General features: G+C 33.0%; 2 protein-coding genes across 3 annotated transcripts; one reads left to right on the top strand and one right to left on the bottom strand.

Annotated features, from left to right (window-relative positions):
• On the bottom strand, positions 1 to 8,895 carry LOC148279791 (dynein light chain 1, cytoplasmic). 2 transcript variants are annotated; one of them, XM_088229385.1, is made up of 3 exons: positions 8,756 to 8,895; positions 4,510 to 4,630; positions 1 to 1,730 (listed from the first exon to the last, which is right to left on the bottom strand). In XM_088229385.1, the coding sequence occupies exons 2-3, from the start codon at positions 4,615 to 4,617 to the stop codon at positions 1,569 to 1,571; spliced, it is 270 nt and encodes an 89-aa protein (XP_088085511.1). In that variant the 5' UTR covers positions 4,618 to 4,630; positions 8,756 to 8,895; the 3' UTR covers positions 1 to 1,568. The 2 variants fall into 2 exon arrangements, with proteins under 2 accessions (XP_088085511.1, XP_088085512.1); XM_088229386.1 differs by lacking the exon at positions 8,756 to 8,895 and adding an exon at positions 7,882 to 8,303.
• Positions 8,896 to 10,873: 1,978 nt separating this feature from the next.
• Positions 10,874 to 19,557, top strand: LOC148279790 (serine/arginine-rich splicing factor 1B-like). Its single transcript, XM_088229384.1, has 5 exons — positions 10,874 to 11,156; positions 15,026 to 15,216; positions 15,553 to 15,725; positions 16,591 to 16,676; positions 17,343 to 19,557. The coding sequence occupies exons 1-5, from the start codon at positions 10,984 to 10,986 to the stop codon at positions 17,443 to 17,445; spliced, it is 726 nt and encodes a 241-aa protein (XP_088085510.1). The 5' UTR covers positions 10,874 to 10,983; the 3' UTR covers positions 17,446 to 19,557.
• Positions 19,558 to 21,261: the final 1,704 nt, after the last annotated feature.

Below are 21,261 nucleotides of genomic sequence, written 5' to 3'. Positions count from 1 at the left end.
TTCAAAGAGAACTGATTTATTGCCACAAACCAAAACCAAATAATGTGGTCACTGCTCACATTGCGACAGTTGGTAGATTTAGTTTCGCTTCAGTAAATAGATATATTTTTCAAACATAACTTAAACAAGAAATAGCATTCCTGCTCCTGTCCTTAAGTACACGGAAAAAAATCCAAATGGTTTTTACATTGATGAAATTTCTAGAAATTACAAGTCCCGAAGTTGCATGCTATGTGGTACACCGGCTAATGAGCTACATATTAACATATCAATATTCAGACATCCAGCTAAATATTTAGTCTTATAAACATAAATGCGGGAGTGGTTAAATAGCTACTCGAACTAATCTGCGAGTAAAAAAAACCTAACAAATCATAAATAAATTTGTGCTTATTAATTAGAGTGAATTACGTAAAACGATCGAGACAGGAATTTCTCTCACACCCTCCAATCACACCGCTTAATTACTAGAGGTTTCTTTATATAGCCGATATAAGGAAATTGACAAAATTATCAAAAATAAAACAATCGTCTGAAATTCAAAAATGTCCATGATTATCGAGATAAAACATTTTTTAAATAATTTAATTGACAGATAACAAAAGCATGCTCCACGTAGATGATGATGGCCTAAAGAGAGTAATTTATAGATGCCATTGTTCAAGCGCACAATAATCCTAACCGACATTCAAACCATAAGTCTTTCCCGATGGTTCCGGAAGATCGCTACCAATGTGAGAGATTAACTTAGTGAGTGGCTATTATTAACCAAACCATTACTGACTAGGGAGATGACTCCTGACCACGTCACACAACCAATTAGTTTACATTATGGTTTGTCAAACGACCCTGCTTTATTCATCGATGGTATTGGCATCCATATTTAGCTTTCGTTAATACGAACATAGCCTACTGAAATAATTCACATTCATAATCAAACGGTCAATGTTTCAACCTAACATAGAAAAAATACAATATTTATATTTAAAAGGTATAAAAGGGTAGGTAGTTGTGTACACTATATAAAATTATGCGTTATACTATAGTAAGTTGAGTAGTAATAGATATAGGTATTGTTTACATTTATGGATATAAAATACAAACTCATTAAAACAAAGAGGTGTTTTAAGAATTGAACTGAAGGTGAATATGAAATGTTCACCGTGTAGCTGGTCGATGACTTGCGCTAGAGTGAACACTCCAATCTCGGGGAGTCGTGTGGGAGAACGGTGGGTATAATCAGCTACCCGTAGATTGACTCCAACTCTGCTCGGCATATAAGATAAACTTATAAAACAATAAAAATCAAGGGGCACGAAAAAACTCAACATATATAATTTGAAATTATAGTAACATCTATATTATAATAATGCGACGCGACATCGGAAAAGGATGCCGCCGTCCTTAAACTAATAATTTCCCATATATTGTTTTACCCTTTAAATTTATCTAATGATTTAACACAGTCATGCAAAGAGAACATGGAATATTGGGAAATTTTTTCACATTCTTCAATTTAGTTTAACCGGATGGAGATACGAGGGAACATCTACGCGAGGCCGGACTGTCTAACCGCTCTTGAACAGCAAGATGGCCACTTGGCCGAGGTAGAAGTAGATGAAGTGGCGCGTCTCGTGTGTCACGTACGACCCGAAGTTACGCCCCACTATGCAATGCCAGGTCGGGTTGTACTTTTTGTCGAATTCTTTCTTTATGTATGCGGCAATGTCCTGGAACAAAGCCCAAATGTGAGAACGAGAAGCTTGCTGGTACGGAAAAATAATCACATTATCTTGCAGTTACTTACACATTCAATGTTATCAAAATATACTAATTTACGATCAGTAACAAAATGTCAGCAAAAGGTCAAGTGGATGCATATGAAAAAATACATTTTATGCTTAATACATAATACAATGTTACTAGTAAGAATAATATTTCAGTATTTAAAAAAAAAAATATATTTTCATTCTCATGATTTATTTATTTAATAGAATATGTTCAACTGTTCACCCTCTTCTAGAATATGCCTCCGTGGTCTGGTCTCCATTCTATGTCAATCGCATAAATCATATTGAATCAGTCCAACATCGCTTGCTGCGAAAAGTAGAGTGGATGCTTGGACTAGAGAGAGGTGATTATTCTTACGCTGATATAGAGTCAATGTTCAATATTTCTAGTTTTCAAAAACGTAGAACTAATATTAATTCCATATATATGTTCGGCATACTAAATGGTATAATCGATGTTCTAACATTACTGGGATAAGTCAAATTCAATATTCCGACTTGTAGGTTGAGAAACAATGAAGTACTTGTTCATCGATTAGCATAAAACAAACTATGGCCTTAATTCTCCAATGACCCGTCTTTGTCGTATTGTTAACTCAAGACAAGATCTGGACTTTTTTGGTTTAAGTTTACAACGATTTAAATGAGCACTAAATAAATAGTCCAGATCTTGTCTTGATGTCCCATCTGGACTTTTTTGGTTTAAGTTTACAACGATTTAAACGAGCACTAAATAAATAGTCCAGATCTTGTCTCGATGTCCCTTATGTTTGTCAATACTTCTTTCCTTCTTTTTTAAAATGTTTTAACTATTATTTTATTGTAATATTTAAATCCTTTAAATTGTATACATGGACAATGTCCGTTAATAAATAAATAGAATACATTAAGGTACACCTTTTCAGCTTTAATACATATTTAATTATAATATCTATTTATCTACTGCCACGGGACCACAAACCAAAAAATATTATTTGTGTATCACCTACTGGTATTTTGATTTTAGAAATATACAGTTCGTTCGGAGTCTAGGTTCTAATGTATTGTAAGGCGGAGTTCCGAGGAGTATCTGCAGCGTCAATGAAGATGCAGCAGTGTAATGAACTATGAGAGATCAAACGAGCATCGGTGTTGGTGCGCTTAGAGAGGTCAGACGAGCATTAGAGTCGCTATGCTCAGAGAAGTCAGACAGAGACGCAGCAACACTAACGCTTGATGCGCTCATCTGACCTCTCATAAATTTGCATGCTACGATTTGAGTTTCTCCAGGGTATGCTTGGCTACAACAGTTAGACAGGAGAGTAGAAGGAATGTGTATTTGACTACACATTTTTATCGATTGTTGCGCGGTATGATCGATAATTCTGAGATTATAATGAGCATTGGTTTGTGTGTTCCTATTACCTAAGACAGCGTCAGCATAGATTGTTTCATATTCCGATGTACAGGACCAACCTGCCTATGGTTATGCCTGTTGGAAGGGCTATCGCTATGATGAACATCGCTCTGGATATTGATCTGTTCAATGTATCCGAAGGGGTTTTCCGGAGCAAGATTCTCCTACTACTTCTCCTAACACGAGTTTCTTTCATGTATTTTTTCTTTTTTATAATATGTACGTATTGAATGTATGCTTGTAATGTATATGTTATATTTAAAGAAATTAATTGAACTGAATATTGGCACTATAGATGCTCTCCTCAGAACTCTACTGTTAGCTAAGTAACATTATTATAATATTGTTTGTATAATACCTCAAAGTAATAATTAGCTACCCACCCGCAAGAGACGCCTTTTCGCACTAAAAGCTTTTCAAATTTTTGGTTTGGTTTTGGGTCTAACAACAAACACGTAATGGATGATTTCGGTTTGCGCTTGCAATTCTCAACCCGAGTACCTACGGCCCGTTGTATTGCAGTGAACTGTAACTAACTTTGTGATTGATAATCATACAATGTTTTTTGTCTGTATGGGCGACTCTACAAGCGGATGGCGTTTTATTACTCCGAGTATAATACAATGTTTTATCAGGTCTATTGATGACATCCTAAATTGAACGTAATTATGCAGAAAGTAGACAGTCATAGAAAAGTGAAACAGAGATAATAGCACTTTTGTGAAAAGAGTAGATCATCAAATCTACACAACAGTTGGAATGTTTTTGACTTTGAAAAATGATAAACAATGAATACATTAGTTTTTTTAAATATTACAAACAACAATCCAATTATATATTTAACCGGTTTTAATGATTTTTAAAGTACCTTAAGATTTTTCTTTTTTTTCTTCTTAAAATTTCAAAATGAATTTTTGTGATCGACCTATTTTTGTATGAAAGCGGCCTGGCTGTTTTTAGCAGAACATTTTGACCACCTTACTGCACCCATGTCACATTTTTTCAAAATTGTGGACTGGCTGCTTTCTGCATAACTACGTTCAATTTATCTTCTACTTAACTTTTACATTTTTACCACCTACAAAAATCTAATGAATTCTTTGTTGTGAAATTTTATTTATAAATGTACATGGAAACAGGGGGAGAGGAGAGTTTTTTCCTCACCTTCTGTATACATAATAAATATTAATGCGAAATCTGTAAGTTCTTACTTCTTTGAATAGTTATCTTATGCCTTGTATTTTGCTAAAGATTTCGAGAGTGATTTCAATAATAATAAATAATAAAAGATCTTCCGAACTCTACATTATAAATTTGGCAAACCTTTTCAATATTGTACTTCTCCAATGCCTGTGTTGCGCAATCCACAGCATCTTGCTGCATCTCATCCCCCATGTCGGCATTCTTAATCACTGCCTTTCGGTCGCACATTTTGTCTTCGGTTCTGTTGACAAATTCATATTCACATATAAATTTTTGCGTTACAACTAAATTATTAAATATAAATAAAATCACTATTACTACTATCACGCCATATCCCGTAGGGGTAGGCAGAGGACGGAACACCGCACGTATCGATCCTGACATACTTGTATACTACCTTTGATTGTATCTGCTTATGCTACAATTGAAATTTGTCAAAAAATATATTTTTAAAAAAATAATGACTTGAGAAAAATTACAAAAAAATTAACACTCCACAGTAGTTCGCAGAATAGTATATGAATTAATTAAGTTTTATTAACAATTTGTAGCTTTAGAGTTTTTTTTTATTATTCAAAAATATTCAAAAACATAACAACTGGTGAGTCGAATACAAATTGCATTCATTATAAAATTTGCATATCAGTGCACATCTATCTATCTACATTATAATTATATTGAACGGAGGCCCTGTTGTACACCATAAATGTTTAAGCTTTCATTTCCTTGCACCGCGGCTTATTACTGCTTCCAGATTTGACTCAAATAAGACTGAGGACAGTAATATAAAACTACGAAGTTGTAGTGTTTAAAAGTTGAAGATGGAGATGTTGCTTGCTGCGTCTATAATTAGAATCTTTTTCTTACTTTTAGTAAGTTTAGTTATGTTACATATCGTCGGATTTCTGACACAAGTTGGTAATTACATTTTACTAGATGTGAGATATTGCACTTTAAAAGTTTTAAAAAAAGTCATCCCAAATCAACAATTCAAATAAAACTGCACGTTGAATATTATTTTTTGTATTTGTCAAGGACGTCAACTACGGAAAGCGGCCATTCTTGAAACCACCACCACGATAGATTATATAGTTAACATTAGGAACCTCGGTATGTGCGTATTAGAAATGTGCTGCCTTCTCCATCAAGACTAGTATTTGTAACATATGGAGTGGCCTTTTCCATACTGAGGCATTAAGAATAGTTATTTAGTTTTAATAAATCAGTTTGAATGATTTTGAATCTGCATTGTTTCGTGCTGCGCTGCTGCCCTCTGACTGACGTGTGTGGCTGGAGGGACAAATATATAATTATATATTTTTTTAAAACTAAATGTATTCAATTTGCTTTACGTAATGTAAGAAATTAATAATTCTAGATAACAAGAGGCTAGATTTTGTTAAAAGCACAGTTTTCCTAGGTCTGACTATAGATTCTACCCTACAGTGGGCCCCCCATATAAAAGCTTTAGCGGCAAGATTTAGTGCAGCAGCATACGCCGTCAGGAAGATCCGACTAATAACGAATGTAGCTACAGTGAAAATAGTCTATTTTAGCTACTTTCACACTATTATGTCTTGTGGCATTTTGGGATCGGGCTGCCGACATTTCCGCAGTTTTTGTTTTGCAAAAGAGGGCAGGGAGAGGTACTTACAACTTAAATTTTTGCGATTCTTTAAGAAATATGTTTAAAGAAATAAAAATTATGAAAGTATATAGTCAGTATATTTATGATAATATTATGTATGTGCGTAAAAATATATCTCTCTTTCAAAAAAATAGCGGCAATTATATTACACTAGAAATAAAGACAAATTGGTAATCCAGGAATTGAAGCTAAGGAAGGTAAGCACATCGTTTGTGGGGCACTGCGCACTGCGTACGCTTCTACAATAGAATACCCGACAATGTCCTAATTATGACGGACAATAAATTCAAAATTTTCAAAAAAAGCGTACTTCAAAAAAAATGCCTATTATGGACTTAATGAGTAGATAAAAGATAGCAGTATATGAAACTAACAGTATTATTTAACAGTAGTATTTGTGATAGTTTAATTGATTATTTTTGGAATGTGTTGTTATTTCTTGAAACCTGACTATCTCTTTGTGTTGTTTTGTTTATTTATTTATATATTGACTTTGAATAAGAGTATAAATTATACCTATATTGAAGAAAAACTAAAACTATATGGCTAGAGTGGACAGGTGGCCTCCTCTATCACTCTCTCTCTCTCTCTCCGCTACAATATTCTAAGCTCGCACGGCGGGGTTGAATGGTGGGGCGCGCAGTGCTAACGGTATAAAACATGCACATTTAAAAATAAACAGTCACATTTTCTCTGATGTTTGGCATTCACTCATCTCTACTCTCTACCCCGACCCAGATTTCTACTCGGCTTCATTTCTTGAGGCCTTCGCTTCACTTTGGCCTTTGATTTTGGACATCTCTTTCTACGGATTCCTAACCACGGCAAATTGGGCAATTCAACCTGAAGAGGCCCTTCTGAAGACATATCCGGCCTTGACGAGACGCAACTGGGTCGCCTAGCCTCCACTGCCTTCAACCAGTGAACGGGTCTGTAAACAGCGGAATCACAACACGACGCCGGTAGCGCGTTGGCTACAGTATTTATAAAATATAAAATATTTTTATTTACTTTTTAAACAAATATTATTTGATGCCATTTACGAAGACATCTTATTTTTTGAAAATTTGTAGCTATCAACTTTTGATGAAATGAGGGGGTATAAAGCAAAAATGCCACTGTCCATGATGACTGTTTTGGTAAAAACCAACAAAATCAGTAGAGAAAAGACATTCTTTTAAGTTCAATGTGTACATTAAATTTTTTAAAATAGTATTTTCGTTACTGGTTATACCACGCACGAGCTGCACGTTTAACATAAAAGAAATAGTCTTTTCGCTACTGGTTTTGATGTTTTTTCCAGAATCAGAGATCTTAGACGTGGCGTTTTTGCTTAAAACTCCAAGTATGTCATAGATATATGTATAGCATAAAGTTAACTCTTTCAATCAAGAGTAGTAGTCGAATCGAAAACGATTGTCTAAGAATCTTTCTCTATTCAGTCACACACCGAACTCTATTCTTCATCCGCCTGGACGGGGAATAGATATAAAAATAATAAGGAAGTTCAGTGCAACGGGAAATTGGATATAGGTTAGAGAGCCCTATGAAGACACAAATCAATACTTTGATGTGGTCAAATTAAATAATTGATTAACTGGTTGAATGTTTATTGAGATTAGATCACTTGAGGAACTTCAGCCCTACGGGGAAATTGGATACAAAAATGTTTTCTTACATGCGGTAAAAATTTGAGTATTTAATTGTGGCTAAGTTTCTCGAAAATGTATGAAAAACTAACTGCTTTGAACGACGTCACTAGTTCTCCGAAATCAACCAATGACAGAGCATTGTGATACGCTTCCGGTTACCGGGAACCCAACCCACCAATCAGGACAACTCACCATAAAGACCATGAGACGTCACAGGTGGAGTAATTTCAAAATCACAAAACTTAAAAAATCATAGTGCTGATCCATTTTTTTATTATTTTTTTTATTAAAAAAACACAACTTTCTCATTACATTACTTAAAAAACATCTATCAACTGGTTGCTTACGATTCGGGAGAAAAATAAAGGGTTACTTTATGTAAACATAAAATGCACTTTTGATCTTTGCAGTTACCTTGAACTACACTGGGCAAACTAATAATTAATATGTTTATCTTACTACTGTGCAATATCTCGCATTAATATATTGGAAATCAATCCAGCTTCTAATTATATCTAGAAGCAACTGGAATTGTTTCCATGACATTAAAATAAAGACGAAAAATCAATCGCTACACATAGAAAGGTGGAAACACCTTCACACGCGCATATTATGGTATACATATTATAAGTATGGGAGAAACAGGTAAATTTTCGTCAAAAGCCGGCATTGCAATAAAATGGTTTAGAAACAGAGTTTAACTGCAAAAATAAATTATTGATTAACTTTTAAGGATAGAATATTCACGCCGAAACTAATTACCTATTAATTTCTTCGGAATATTTATTTCTCGCGTGGACTCTGACAGTAGCACTAACGTTCAATTCTGTCATCAAAAAATTCGAAAATTATACAAGATGGTAATTTGTTGCGTTATTCCAGGTACAATTAGCTTGACCATCAACTGAAATTATGTTCCGTAGGCCTGAAATAATCTGGGAAATCGCCTAGACAACGTTTTATCGATGTCTAAAAACAACTAATTCTTTATTCAGTAAAAATGCAATTTCATATTTACTAATATCTACGATAAAATAGCAGCAATTAGTAAAAAAATAAACCTTACCTTTAAGGGTCTTGACAATAATGCGAGAATACAATAATATATGTATCGGCAAATACGCACGACGGCAATTCTAATTTCTACACCAAAATTTCTAAGGTCCCTCTCTTGGCGGATAATCTTTTACAAAATGGATTTTAACTGGTGCAGCAATTCTATTGGTCGGTCTTCCGAAGACTCTTTCAGATGCGTCTTTCAAGATTATATACTGGCAACATTTCTAATTACTTTTGTATAGGGCAATATTATATTGAATTCAAACCTATTTTCTAATTTCAAAATATGAAGAAATAATACCTTTATTGTTCATTTTGGTCCTTTTATTAGAAGGTACGAGTTTCGCCAACCATTGTTGTGCATAAATTTATTTATATATTAGGAAACATGCTGTGCATAATTTTATATTATATTGGAATTCTTGTACCGCCCCTTATGTATGGGAGCGAAGCATGGAATTAGAAAAAACAATGATGAAAGAATGCTGAATGCTCAGGTGAATGTGTGATAAAACAATGTATGATAGGTGCACAAATGACAAGATCTGTGCATTATGTAAAGCTGAGACTAGCATTATCGACAAAATCAAGAAAGGAGTGCTGCGGTGGTTTGGAAATGTAAAGCAAATTGACGGCGAAAGAACGGCTAAAAGGATTTACGGTTCAAATGTTGATGGATACAGAAAACAAGGAAGACCAAGGACGACATGGTACGACCAAATTCAACAAATACTTAAAAATGGAGATGTCAAAAGTAGGAATAATCGGCGTGTGTGCATGAAAAGATGTATGAATGTAGATGAAGCGAGATCTGTATATAAATACAGAGTGATATGGCGTTCTGTTCTCTCTGTTTACCCCTACGGTGAAATGGCATGTTTGTTTGTTACATAATATTCATAACTTATTACTATTGTACCTTATGACAACGTCAATGATTACACCGATCTATACTTAGAATTCAGAATAATAACGCGCTACCGCTTTGGCACTTATTACTCTGAAGATTTAAATATAATATGAAAGTAATAAATACTTATGTGCGATTTTTTTTTTCTTTCACTTTTAAAATATTTATAATAATGGATAATCCTGGATGTACATGTCCAAGTAAATAAAAATTAATTTAACTTTTTAAAATTGAAAGCAAAGTAAAATCCCTTATTCAAATGAATGCAATTAAAACTAAGGTATATTGTATGAAACAAAACATGTTTTATATTTTTTAAACCACCTTATAAATTATTTATATAAGTTCCCTTAAAGTATGTATTTCATTACAAAAATGATAAAGTTATCCATAATGACCACCTGTTCTTCCTGAATGCAGAAAAAAATTACCGTTGATATTGCCCGTTGGAAGGAAGATTGATCTGTTGAACAGTCTACCGAGAGAAGTGGATATTTTCCTTTAAGATTACCAGTTTTAGACTCTTCTTCTCTAACCATGCATCATAATGTGTGTTAGTGACTTATTCGTCTTTGTTTATTATTGTTTTTATTAACTATATGCTGGACCTTAATAATATATTGTGCTTTTTTTAAACACATTTTTGCAATTACCTAATAATATGATATATTTACATTTTTTTTTTTGCACCACAACAGGCCAGAAGGCCTAATTACAGTGGTGAATTACATCACAGAGCACCCAGGCTTGAGAAAAATCACATTTTAATTTTTGTGTTCTCACCGGGAATCGAACCCGGAACCTTCCGTGTGTGAGTCAAGCGTCTTGACCACTACACCACGGAGGCCGCCGATACAGCACTACTGCCAATTACAATATCCTCATTGTAATTGGCAGTAGTGCTGTATCATATATTTTAATAAATAAATAATAGTAATCTTTTTTGCCGCCTTCAAATGATTTTTCCTAGCACCAGTAATTACATGACTAACCCCGTTTATATAAATCTTATTTAGGAGCGATTGAAATATGTTTTACCCTGGCAACATAACTATTTATTTTTTCCTTTAAACCTTTTAGTGGCTTTTCGTAAAAAAAAAATAGTGGAAGCTTCTACGTGAGTCTTATAGCCTGCGAACAAAAAAGTTTTTTCCTTTAACTGCGTATTTTGCAATCTGCTGTGATTAGGGCTTGTATTTTAAAAACCAAGCTAACGCCATTTTAAATTATAATCTTGATTGGGTTGACAAGTTCGCGTTCGGGTCTGGTAATTTTGCCAGAAATTGCTTACAGAATTGTAATTAAAACCTTTAATACACACAATAATGTCTGGAGCCGGTGGCAGAAACGAATGTAGAATATACGTTGGTAATCTTCCTCCCGATATAAGGACCAAAGATATCCAGGATCTATTTTACAAATTTGGAAAAGTTACGTTCGTCGATCTGAAAAACAGAAGAGGGCCCCCTTTCGCATTTGTAGAGTTCGAAGATGCACGGTAAGTTCGATTTTACATTTTAATTAGTATCAATTTTTTTTTTTGCGTTTTTAGCTACCGGCTAATAATATTATTTAGCGTCTATTGTTTTGAAGGAATGTAGGTATGTAAATAATCATACTTTGAACCTTAACGCCATATCTGATTTCATCGTATTTATCATAAATCACAGCACAAGGACAACATGTCATTTTGTATGTGGTATTCATTAATTTGTTAGATACCTGAAGATAAATTATACCATCAACAAAAAACTTTAAAAATAAACTGAGCGATTTATTTTTATTAATTTTAAATTAATTTAAAGTTTACATATTTACGAACTTAAGGCTTTTAATGCTGTGCCCGTGCTAAGTCATTATAATTAACATCGGGAAAAAATATAGTAAATTAAAATGAATAATTATACAATGATGTGGAAATGCAGTCCAAAGTACAGTGGAACTTAGTTATTACGAGGAAGATGGGACCGACTGAATTTTCTTGTTATACCAGAGAGGTTTTTTTAATCCGATCGCCTTTATGTTGTCATTAAGTAAACAATTACTTACGAACAGTTTGTAGAGATAAATAATAAAACAAAACTATTAAGGAAATATTCATAAGAACATTATGTCGGTTTGAGTGGAAAGATTGGCAATTGTTTTTTATAAACTCGTATTTTTGATAGTTTTCGTAATATATTTATTTCATAATATGTTGTAATTTTATAATCATTTCACACTTTACAATGAATTTTGTAAAAAAAAAAAATTGACATGTTTTCTTTGCGGGGATATTTCCAAACCCTCAAAAACAACGTTCGACCAGTTACAGTCAAGTATGAAAAAGTTGCTTCTAAAAAAGATCATGTCAATATATCAGCAGCTCATGAATCAACAAACAAATCTCAGAAATCACTATCATCTAGTGTAGTAAAATTTCAGACGCAGCGTTGATTCGAAAGGCAGACATGAGCGAATTTCTACTGAGAAAAATGGTTCGTGAAATGAAACCACCTCTTGTACATATAGATGAATATTACACATGTATAAACATGTGTAATATTGAATATAAACAATCAACTCATAATGTTTCTCATCAGAAAGACGTAGGCTGTCAATACATTGATCCAGATTCAACGCATTTTTTCACTGATGGTACAAAATTAAGAGGGATTTAACCTTCCTAGCGGATGAATTACTTGAAGCAACAGAAAAGTCTGAAAGTGATAAAAATGATGAAAAATATGAACCTGGTAATTTGTCAACAATCGTTAAAAGCAGATATTTATCAAACGACCAATGTACTGAAGAGGATTCAAAAATGCATCACAGTACTGTTAGTTTACCTTCCATGAACTCTCGCTAAGCGAGTCCAAAATAACCCTCTTAGCCCCGCCAAAATACCAAAGACGAATAGTTCCGAAATACATCAAGGACATTCAAAAGCAGAAAACTGAGCCAAAACATGAACAGAGTGTTGAATATAGCATTGTAGACCCTCACTGCCCTGCTGGCATTACCCGAAAGCGAAAGAGTTGAAACGCACATTTTTTAAAATCAGGATACGCTGCAATTGGTGTACCAATGCAGTGCCCTATGCACCATTAGGTGCAGAAAGTGAACGAAGATGATGAGACCCTTACATGGTGTAATAAACATCGGTCCTAAGTTAGCCACCCGTGTCAATTTTATTACTCAGGTTCTTATTTTAAAATTATGTTTATAAACGATTGAAGAGTTTTTGTATGACTGAGAAGTAGCTCTTTATAAAAGTTAATAAATGTATGGAGAAAAACATTAACTAAAATGTCGAGGAATGTTTCCTCGTTACATCCGATATCTCGCTATTTCCGTCATCGTTATAACCAAGTTCGACTGTACTATATTAAATATCAAGGCTATGACAAATTCTGTTTTCTTTATAAGTTTTGAATTATTAAGATAACACTGTGATAGGTTGTTATATTGCAGTACTCTGTGCACTATTATTGGGTATTCGATATATCTTAAATATATTAAACTGTATGTATGATGCAAATTTCATTCCGTTTGAGACAATCGAGTCGAAAACACTCATCTAGAATTCCATTTTCCATAGTCCATATCGAAATCTGTCTAGCTAAATAATTTTAGCATATGTGAGGCGTATATCTGGCTCGCAACATTCAATGTATTATGTTACATTAAATGAACATGTTCTTTTATCAAAAAAAAAATACTGATTGTCCCTTTGGGAATTTTTTTTAATCTATAAAAGATAAAGTTGACTTCCTTACAAAGTACCCGAGTAATCAATTATCAACCAGCAGATATATTTATTTTATAAACTCATTATTACACCTAACATTATTTTTAAAATATCTATAATAATAATAATCCAACCAACATAATGTACTTTATTATTACAGGAGATGAAATAAGCATTTTTATATTAATTTTTGTCATTTAATATTGATTTTTATTATTTTCATAATAATTTCTGGGTTATTTATTTATTCATTATATACTGCAAGAGTAAAGTATAACAGACTTTATGGTACTAAAAGCCCTATGTTGAGTTGCATATTTAATATTACAAAAATAAAAATTAAAACATTTATGTGTATATAAACATATTAAAAGAATGTTATATTATCTGATTCTTCCTGAGTTTTTTCAATTTGTTGTATTGAAACAAAATTATCAAAGGAAAAGTTCAATGGTATTGAAATACGACGCTAGAAACTTTTCATACTATGTTGTCAATCAGCCAACAGATGGTTAACTCGAACCGGTGAACATGTGATATAATTATAGCAAACCAGATGGGTGTTTCTGATTAAACAGATTATATTTGAAAGGGCAGTGAAGAGATCATAAACCGCAAAATATATCAATTTTTTTTTTTTTAATAAATTAAAACCCAATTTTATTTACTAATTTAAATTAAGTTACATTTTACACACTGTATTCATGAGCTTACTATGGTTTTTTTAGGCCATGATTATTAACATGGAAAAAAATAGTAAATTAGACGAAAATATAACATTACACAATAACAAGATTAAGAAGTCCAAAAATAACTTAGTAATAAATGAAAGAAGGTATTGTACAAAGTTACAAACATAATCTAGAAAACAGAACAAACGGTACATAAAACATTTATTTATTTAGGATAATTTATATAGTGCCATTTTTGTATAAGTATTAATCGAAGGCATAATTTTACGTAGAAATAAAGGAAAATTTCACAAAAATGTATGTGATTTAAAATGCTTTTATTTCTTTTCAAAAATAAAAATTAAGATTTCGCTTCGGCCACTTTCATGTTCAATTTATTATCTTCGAATTTTTACAACCAATTTTAGTTCAATACTTAGTCTTTATATTTTATGAGAACCCAGATACCTAAGTTTAGTCTAAATTTAAAATGGCGTAATCTGCTTGTCTAAAGGTAGTTATATTTTAGGTACATAAAACTTTTGAGTAGTTTTTAATAGAATACCTTTAAAAATTATTGTTTTTATCGAATTTATGTTTTTTTATTATTGCGAGATTAAAAACAAACTTAACTTTTAAAATGGTAAATTTCCTCATTTTGCGTGCGCTTTACCAGACTACAGTTTTCGTAGAAACTGCATTATTTTATTAAAATTAAAATAAAATAGCTTTGGTTTTAATCACTTTCTTTTTTTTGTTACTGACTGGCTTCAAAGCTATAAGGTGGAGGGAGGTATAATTTATTGATGAGCATTATCCTATTTTATTTTAACAAAGTCTAATTTTAATAACAATAACCACAAACTTAGTGCTTCAGATTTTAACTGAATTTTTTTTTAAATTTGCGTTATTTGACTTTTTGAATGTTATGGCTTGATATTTTTCTCATAAACATTTTGTCCACAGCGATGCGGACGACGCAGTGCGCGCTCGTGATGGCTACGACTACGACGGCTACCGCCTCCGGGTGGAATTCCCCCGAGGGGGAGGGCCCGGCGGCCGAGGGGGGCGCGGGTCGGACCGCCCCATGGGCGGAGGGAGAGGCGGAGGCAGGGGGCCGCCGGCCAGGCGCTCCGAGTTCAGAGTGCTAGTCAGTGGTAAGTTGAAACTTTACAGAGCTTTAAAATGTTAAACAAGTCACACCCCCAGTTAGGTATTTCTAAATCAGCCATTTTGCAAAATTTAATAATGCTCGTAACATAATTTATATTGACATTATGATGCCCGGTACTGTTTGTGGTATTTGCTCATTTGACTGTCAAAATATGAGTAGATCACTTAAGCATCATAATAAGGAACTTCAGCCCTACGGAAAAATACAATAAATGTTTTCTTGCGCATGGTAAAAATTGGAGCATTAAATTGTATGGCAAAGTTTCCTGAAAATGTATGAAAAAAAAAAACACTGAATTAATATTTTTTTTAATTATCAGGTCTCCCGAGCTCTGGATCGTGGCAGGATCTGAAGGACCATATGCGTGAGGCCGGCGACGTCTGCTTTGCTGACGCCTTCAAGGACGGCACCGGAGTGGTGGAGTTCCTGCGCCTCGAAGACATGAAGTACGCAGTCAAAAAATTGGACGACTCGCGTTTCAGATCTCATGAGGTGAGGATTTTTTTTATTGTAATACATGTACTAAATATAAACATACAATAAATGAATGCGTCCTCACTGGGTGTCCCGTGCCCAGGGCACTTGAAATTTTTGATATTTTAAATTTATTTATTTCATACTACAGTGGTGATCATAAAAAAACTCGCCCTAGAATGTTGACCGTTAATACAATTCAATGGCAATATTTCTCCGAAATGGTAGTTGTTTTGACAAATTTGTTTTACATTGTATTTAGGGGGGGGGGTTCGGGAATTAGTTAATGTATATAACAAATACATGTCTTAGACTAAGCATTGCTTGCTTGATATGGAAAGTTACAAGCAAATGTCCATTGTCGGTAATATAAAAATTCTTGCCTTTTTGGAGGAGAAATTAAAATTCTCAGAGTCAATCGTTTGCAGTCTTAACAATATTGAGGTAGATCGCCAGCAGTTCAAGTTTTAGCATCCCTGCTCTAGATCATTCGCGCGCGTGTGTGTGATCGATCTATGGACATTGTAACCACATTTCAAAAACCGTCTTATAATTTTTGCTATTATTATGCAACTTATTGTTTTTTATCTATATTTAAAAACAGTGCATGCTTCAGCTAGTCTTATAAAAATGAACAAAGCAGTTTTTATGAAAACTCATCTCTCAGCAGACCAAAGAAGGTTTTTTTAGTTTGAACAAAAATATATACAGTAAAACCCCCGTGTTAAACTGAGGAAAACACTAAAGTGAGGAATTGAAAGAAAAAAAAATGGGCCCTGAACATTTCGGCGGGAAAACGTAAAATTGAGGAACGTATAAACGAGGTTTTACTGTAACTACATTGGTATCGACTATTAATAATTGTATTTGAATTGTTTTACAGGGAGAAGTTTCGTACATTCGAGTGAAGGAGGATTACAGAGGAGGCAGTGGTGATAGGTATGGAAGTGCTGAAAAGGAGAAGTTCCGGTAAATATAATATTTCAATCTAACATGTTTCACTATAAATTGTATTTAAAAATTGTTTTCTTGGACGTAATAAAAACTCTAGATGGAGACTATCCTAAACAGAAAACACTCCGTTTTTATTTTCTACTAACTAGTTTTATATAGATTCCCTAACATTTACCATGAAATTTCACTAAAATATATTAAAAGAGGAAAAATAATTAGTTAAAATTTGAATACTTTTTTAAAAAATATTGTCGGGTTTTTTTTAAGTTTTTGCATTAACCACTAAATCCCACAATATGTTCCCATGTTGTCACAAATTTTTTTTTGCCAATCATAAACTGCCATAGTAAAAATTCATAGATTTCAGGTTTCACAACTAGAAGAAAAGAGTGACATGTAAATATGAATACGTAAATTTAAAAAAAAATATTACAAAAATAATGGTGTTAAATAACATTGATTTAGTAAAGTTGTTCATTAAGGCGTTTGTTTTTTTATTATTGCCCGATTATTAGAAAACATTAGTTTTAAAATGGCAAAATCGTATGATTTCCTAATTTTGCGTTCGTTTTACCCGACTACAGCCTTAATAATTTTTGTGTTTTTTTTTTAATAAAAAGAAAACATGAAACTTCCTCATTATAATCTGTTGCATTTAGTTATACATAGCTCTATTTGCAGGTCCCGCTCGCACTCCTACTCATCTCGCCGCAGTTCGCCGCGCTACTCTCCGGTGCGACGCGTGTACAGCCGCTCCCGCTCGCGCTCCCGCTCCAACTACTAGGCGCCCCGATGTACGTATTACCGCCTCCCGCCGGCCGTGCGTACACTGTGAGACCCGACTTATTTAGCACCCGCGGGTGTTGGATAAGTGAGGTATCCCCACCCCTTGACGTAATATGAGCGATGCTATCATTTACCTAATGATTCTTCAGTCTTTACTTTCTTTTTGAATCATTTGATTTTTGGCTCAACCGTATTGTACCTTCCATACGCAAAATATATTTATGTTTTACTTTTGATTTTTATTTTGTAATTAAATTTGTACGTGTTTATTTTCTGGCAATATTGTCTTAAGCGCTAGAATTAAGGGTTTTGCACTTTATTTACTCACAAATTTCCCATAAGATTATTTGATCACTTTGAAGTCATTCCTTTTTCTGTCACATAATTAGATTTAAGTTGTGTATTTTGGATAAGGTTGTTTCTCCGTGTTGTTTTTATAAGATGGCTAAAATAATCTAATTGAATAGGCAATCCTATTGTAAAGTAAGGAAAAACCTGCTGTGTTTAAATAATACGTTGAGGACACAATTTGGTTGTGTTCCGAGTAATGTTTGTAAGTGAAATTGTAAATTAGAACCTTTTCTGTATAAACATTGAATGATAATAAACTAATGACTTTTTTTCTGTTCATATGTATGAATCCACGGGACGGAGTGGCAGGATAATAAGGATGGATTGTTGAGGATCTCCGTATGACATAATGGGATTAATTTGGATGGATTTTGGAAACTGGATAATTTCTCGGAGGATAATGGATTAGGACCCGAACTGTATTTCATCGGATAATTTGTGGAAGAATACTTTTTTCGCTTAACGGATGTTCCGAGGACGAATCGTGCATTATCAGGATTCCAGGAAAGCATTCGTAATAGGAGGATCGCATTTTGACAAACTTAGACTATGGAACCGTGTACCTGGACAAAAGACATTCTGTAGGAGTATTCTACGGATGTGTTAATTAACTCTTAGATCGGTTGTTTTAGCCGCGCTGAAACTAAAAGTGATAAATTACTCGCTATCTAAGTGTTTCCTTTGTACGGACACCCGCGCAATAAACTAAGTGTTTGCCCGGTGCGAATGTCTCGTGCGCCGAGTTAGAGCAGGATGGATTCCGGAGGATACTAAACTAGGCGGTGAGCACCTTATGCATATCAATAATGATTTACAACTTTCAACTTTCTTACATCACGCCTTCCCAGTGTCGGTTGCTTTGTCCGACGAATATGTCTTTTGGTACAAGCCAAATTATTTGCCAATCATACAATTATTCTCTCACATCTGTAATACATTATCTGTGATCGATAGAAAGTTGAAATGGTTTTCTTTCCAAATAATTCCTCACACTGCATGCAGTTGTTCATTACTTATATTGAATGGCATGCAGGAAAAAGTGCACTACTGTGCATTGTTCCATAGCTATTTCGTGATTAAAATCAATTCATTTTTATTTAACTTTTGTTATAATGCTTTTCAAACTAAAATTTTCAGGAGACCCTTCATAGAAAAAATACATAAATTATTCACTTATCTTTCATTGATTCGTCAACACGATCATTGTGAGAGTTTTTATCCTAATTTTCATTAAAATTACAATGCACCAGAAAACTGATTTTAAAATGTCACTTATTGACAACATTGAGACATGTATTGTTTAGAATGAAACTTTTGCGGTATCTTATTACAATAAACCATTATTGATTTAAATATACATTTTTCCTCATGTACATAACAGTTAATTCTGATTGCTTATTAAACTCTAGAATTTTCCTTTCATTTAACAAATTCGCTTTCCTTATATTTAGGATTGATACAACGATAATAAAACTTGTTATATTCGTAAAGCGTTAAGTATTTTTAGAAGTAACAATTATCTGTAAAAAAACTCAATTAAATTAGCGGGTTTTTTCTTTTATCGCAGTTTTTTTTTTTTAATATGAAGAGGTATTAATGCTCGAATCACTTCTTGATCAATAACTATTGTTGATGGCAAAAATATTTTTATACCTTTTCACAATGTTTCTTTTATATAAATAACTACATGTTTTCTTACAGCTCTTGAATTGTAATTGTCACCGTGTTTTTAATAAAATACAACTAAAATTTTAAAGCTGATCTGTATTTTTATTTACCTGACCTGTGATTTTAAAAAATATGTGAGTAAATTATATTAATGATAAAACACTTAAATGCGTCATAAAGTAAATTTTGCATAAACCAAAAATGAGAATAACTTTTATTTTTAATAATTTCCTAAACAATATAGGTAAGACATGTGTTATGTAAAACTATAAGGGGTATGTTGTATAAATACCGAAACAAATTTTAATTTGTAAAAACAAGTCTAATTTGGTGTCATAAATCTATTTAAAAATGATGTATTTATTAGTTGGAATTTATTTTGTAGAACTTCATATTAGAATCTTAATATTTAAATCAAACACTATCTGGGCCTACTAACTTTGTTTTTTTTTTTTAACAAAATATCTCAAAATTGTTTTGCCTTAAGGGCATTTTCAAACTGAAGTCCAAATGAAACAATTGAAGACATGAGTGGTAAAGGTGTTATGTGACAAAAAAAAGTGGATATATCTGGGCTAAAGTTTTGAACATAAATACAATTATTGGCAAATTATCACACCCTCTTCATTTATTCTGAAAATTGGTTTTCTGCTACTTTTTTATGGTGTAGTCGGCTCCTAGAGTAATAATTCACCCCAGTTTATGGAGATGGCCTTTTGCTCTATTGCATAGAACATTAGCATTCCAATTTTTTTGTTTAACAACAAACATGTAAAGGACGGTTTCGGTTTGCGCTTGCAATTCTCGACCCGAGTACCTAGTGATGGATAATCATAGAATGGTTTTTTTCCGAATGGGTAACTTTATAGCCGGATGGTGTATTCTCACTCCGAGAGTTGGCTTTATATGCGAGAACATTATATTTAATGTAAAAAAAGTAATACATAAATTGTAAAAGAACAAATAAATAAATGTGAAAGGCGTGTACATAAAATCTTAATTTATGTGAAAAAGTAAATATTTTTTAATTTGCGACAATGCCTTCATCTACTCAAGTCTTCAATTGTCTATATAAGTAGTAGTTGTTCCAGAGTTGAGTTTTTTCAGTAAAACAACTTACTGACAGATTTTTGTCTAAAAAATAAATAAATTATTTGATTCAAATCAGTGTTTGATTGAAGTTTTAATATTCTAAAAAGGGTGTTTTTACACCACAATTTTTGATGGTTAGGATTTAATAATAATGTAAATAAATAAATAATTCACAATTTAATAGGCGAAATTTGAAAACTGCAATTTGCCAACAAATAAAAACATGGTATGTTAATTATCGCATGTTGATACTGGTTAGTAAAAATGTGAAATTCCTGCCTTGGTACAGGCACTCATAGTAGTGCAGGTAATAACACCAATATTCAATAAACAAAGTAAACTGCAAAATAAATCAAACAATAAGTTGTGTGGGAAAATGGCAAAATTACACCCTAATAGGCTACTTAAAATAGTTTATAATTATATTGTAATTTGGAGAGGTCGATTAAAATGAGGAAGTTCAGTGGTTTTTTTTATTTATTTGTTAATAGACTACTTAACTAAGCCAAAAAAAAATCTAATTTTTATGTATCGTATTATCAACACTATGATTTTTTAAAGTTTTGTATTTCTGAATTTACTCCGCGTGAGACGTCTCAATTGAACATAGTTATGCAGAAAGCAGCCAGTCATAGAAAAGTGAAACTGAGATAATAACACCTTTGCGAAAAGAGTGAATAAACAAATCTACACAATAGTTGGA

The sequence above is a fragment of the Micrasema longulum genome, unplaced genomic scaffold (assembly GCF_059751315.1).
Source record: "Micrasema longulum isolate JH-2025_06_02 unplaced genomic scaffold, ASM5975131v1 h1tg000664l, whole genome shotgun sequence".
Lineage (NCBI taxonomy): Eukaryota > Metazoa > Arthropoda > Insecta > Trichoptera > Brachycentridae > Micrasema > Micrasema longulum.
The sequence above is the reverse complement of the archived record's forward strand: the minus strand, read 5'-3'. Positions and strand labels throughout refer to the sequence as shown.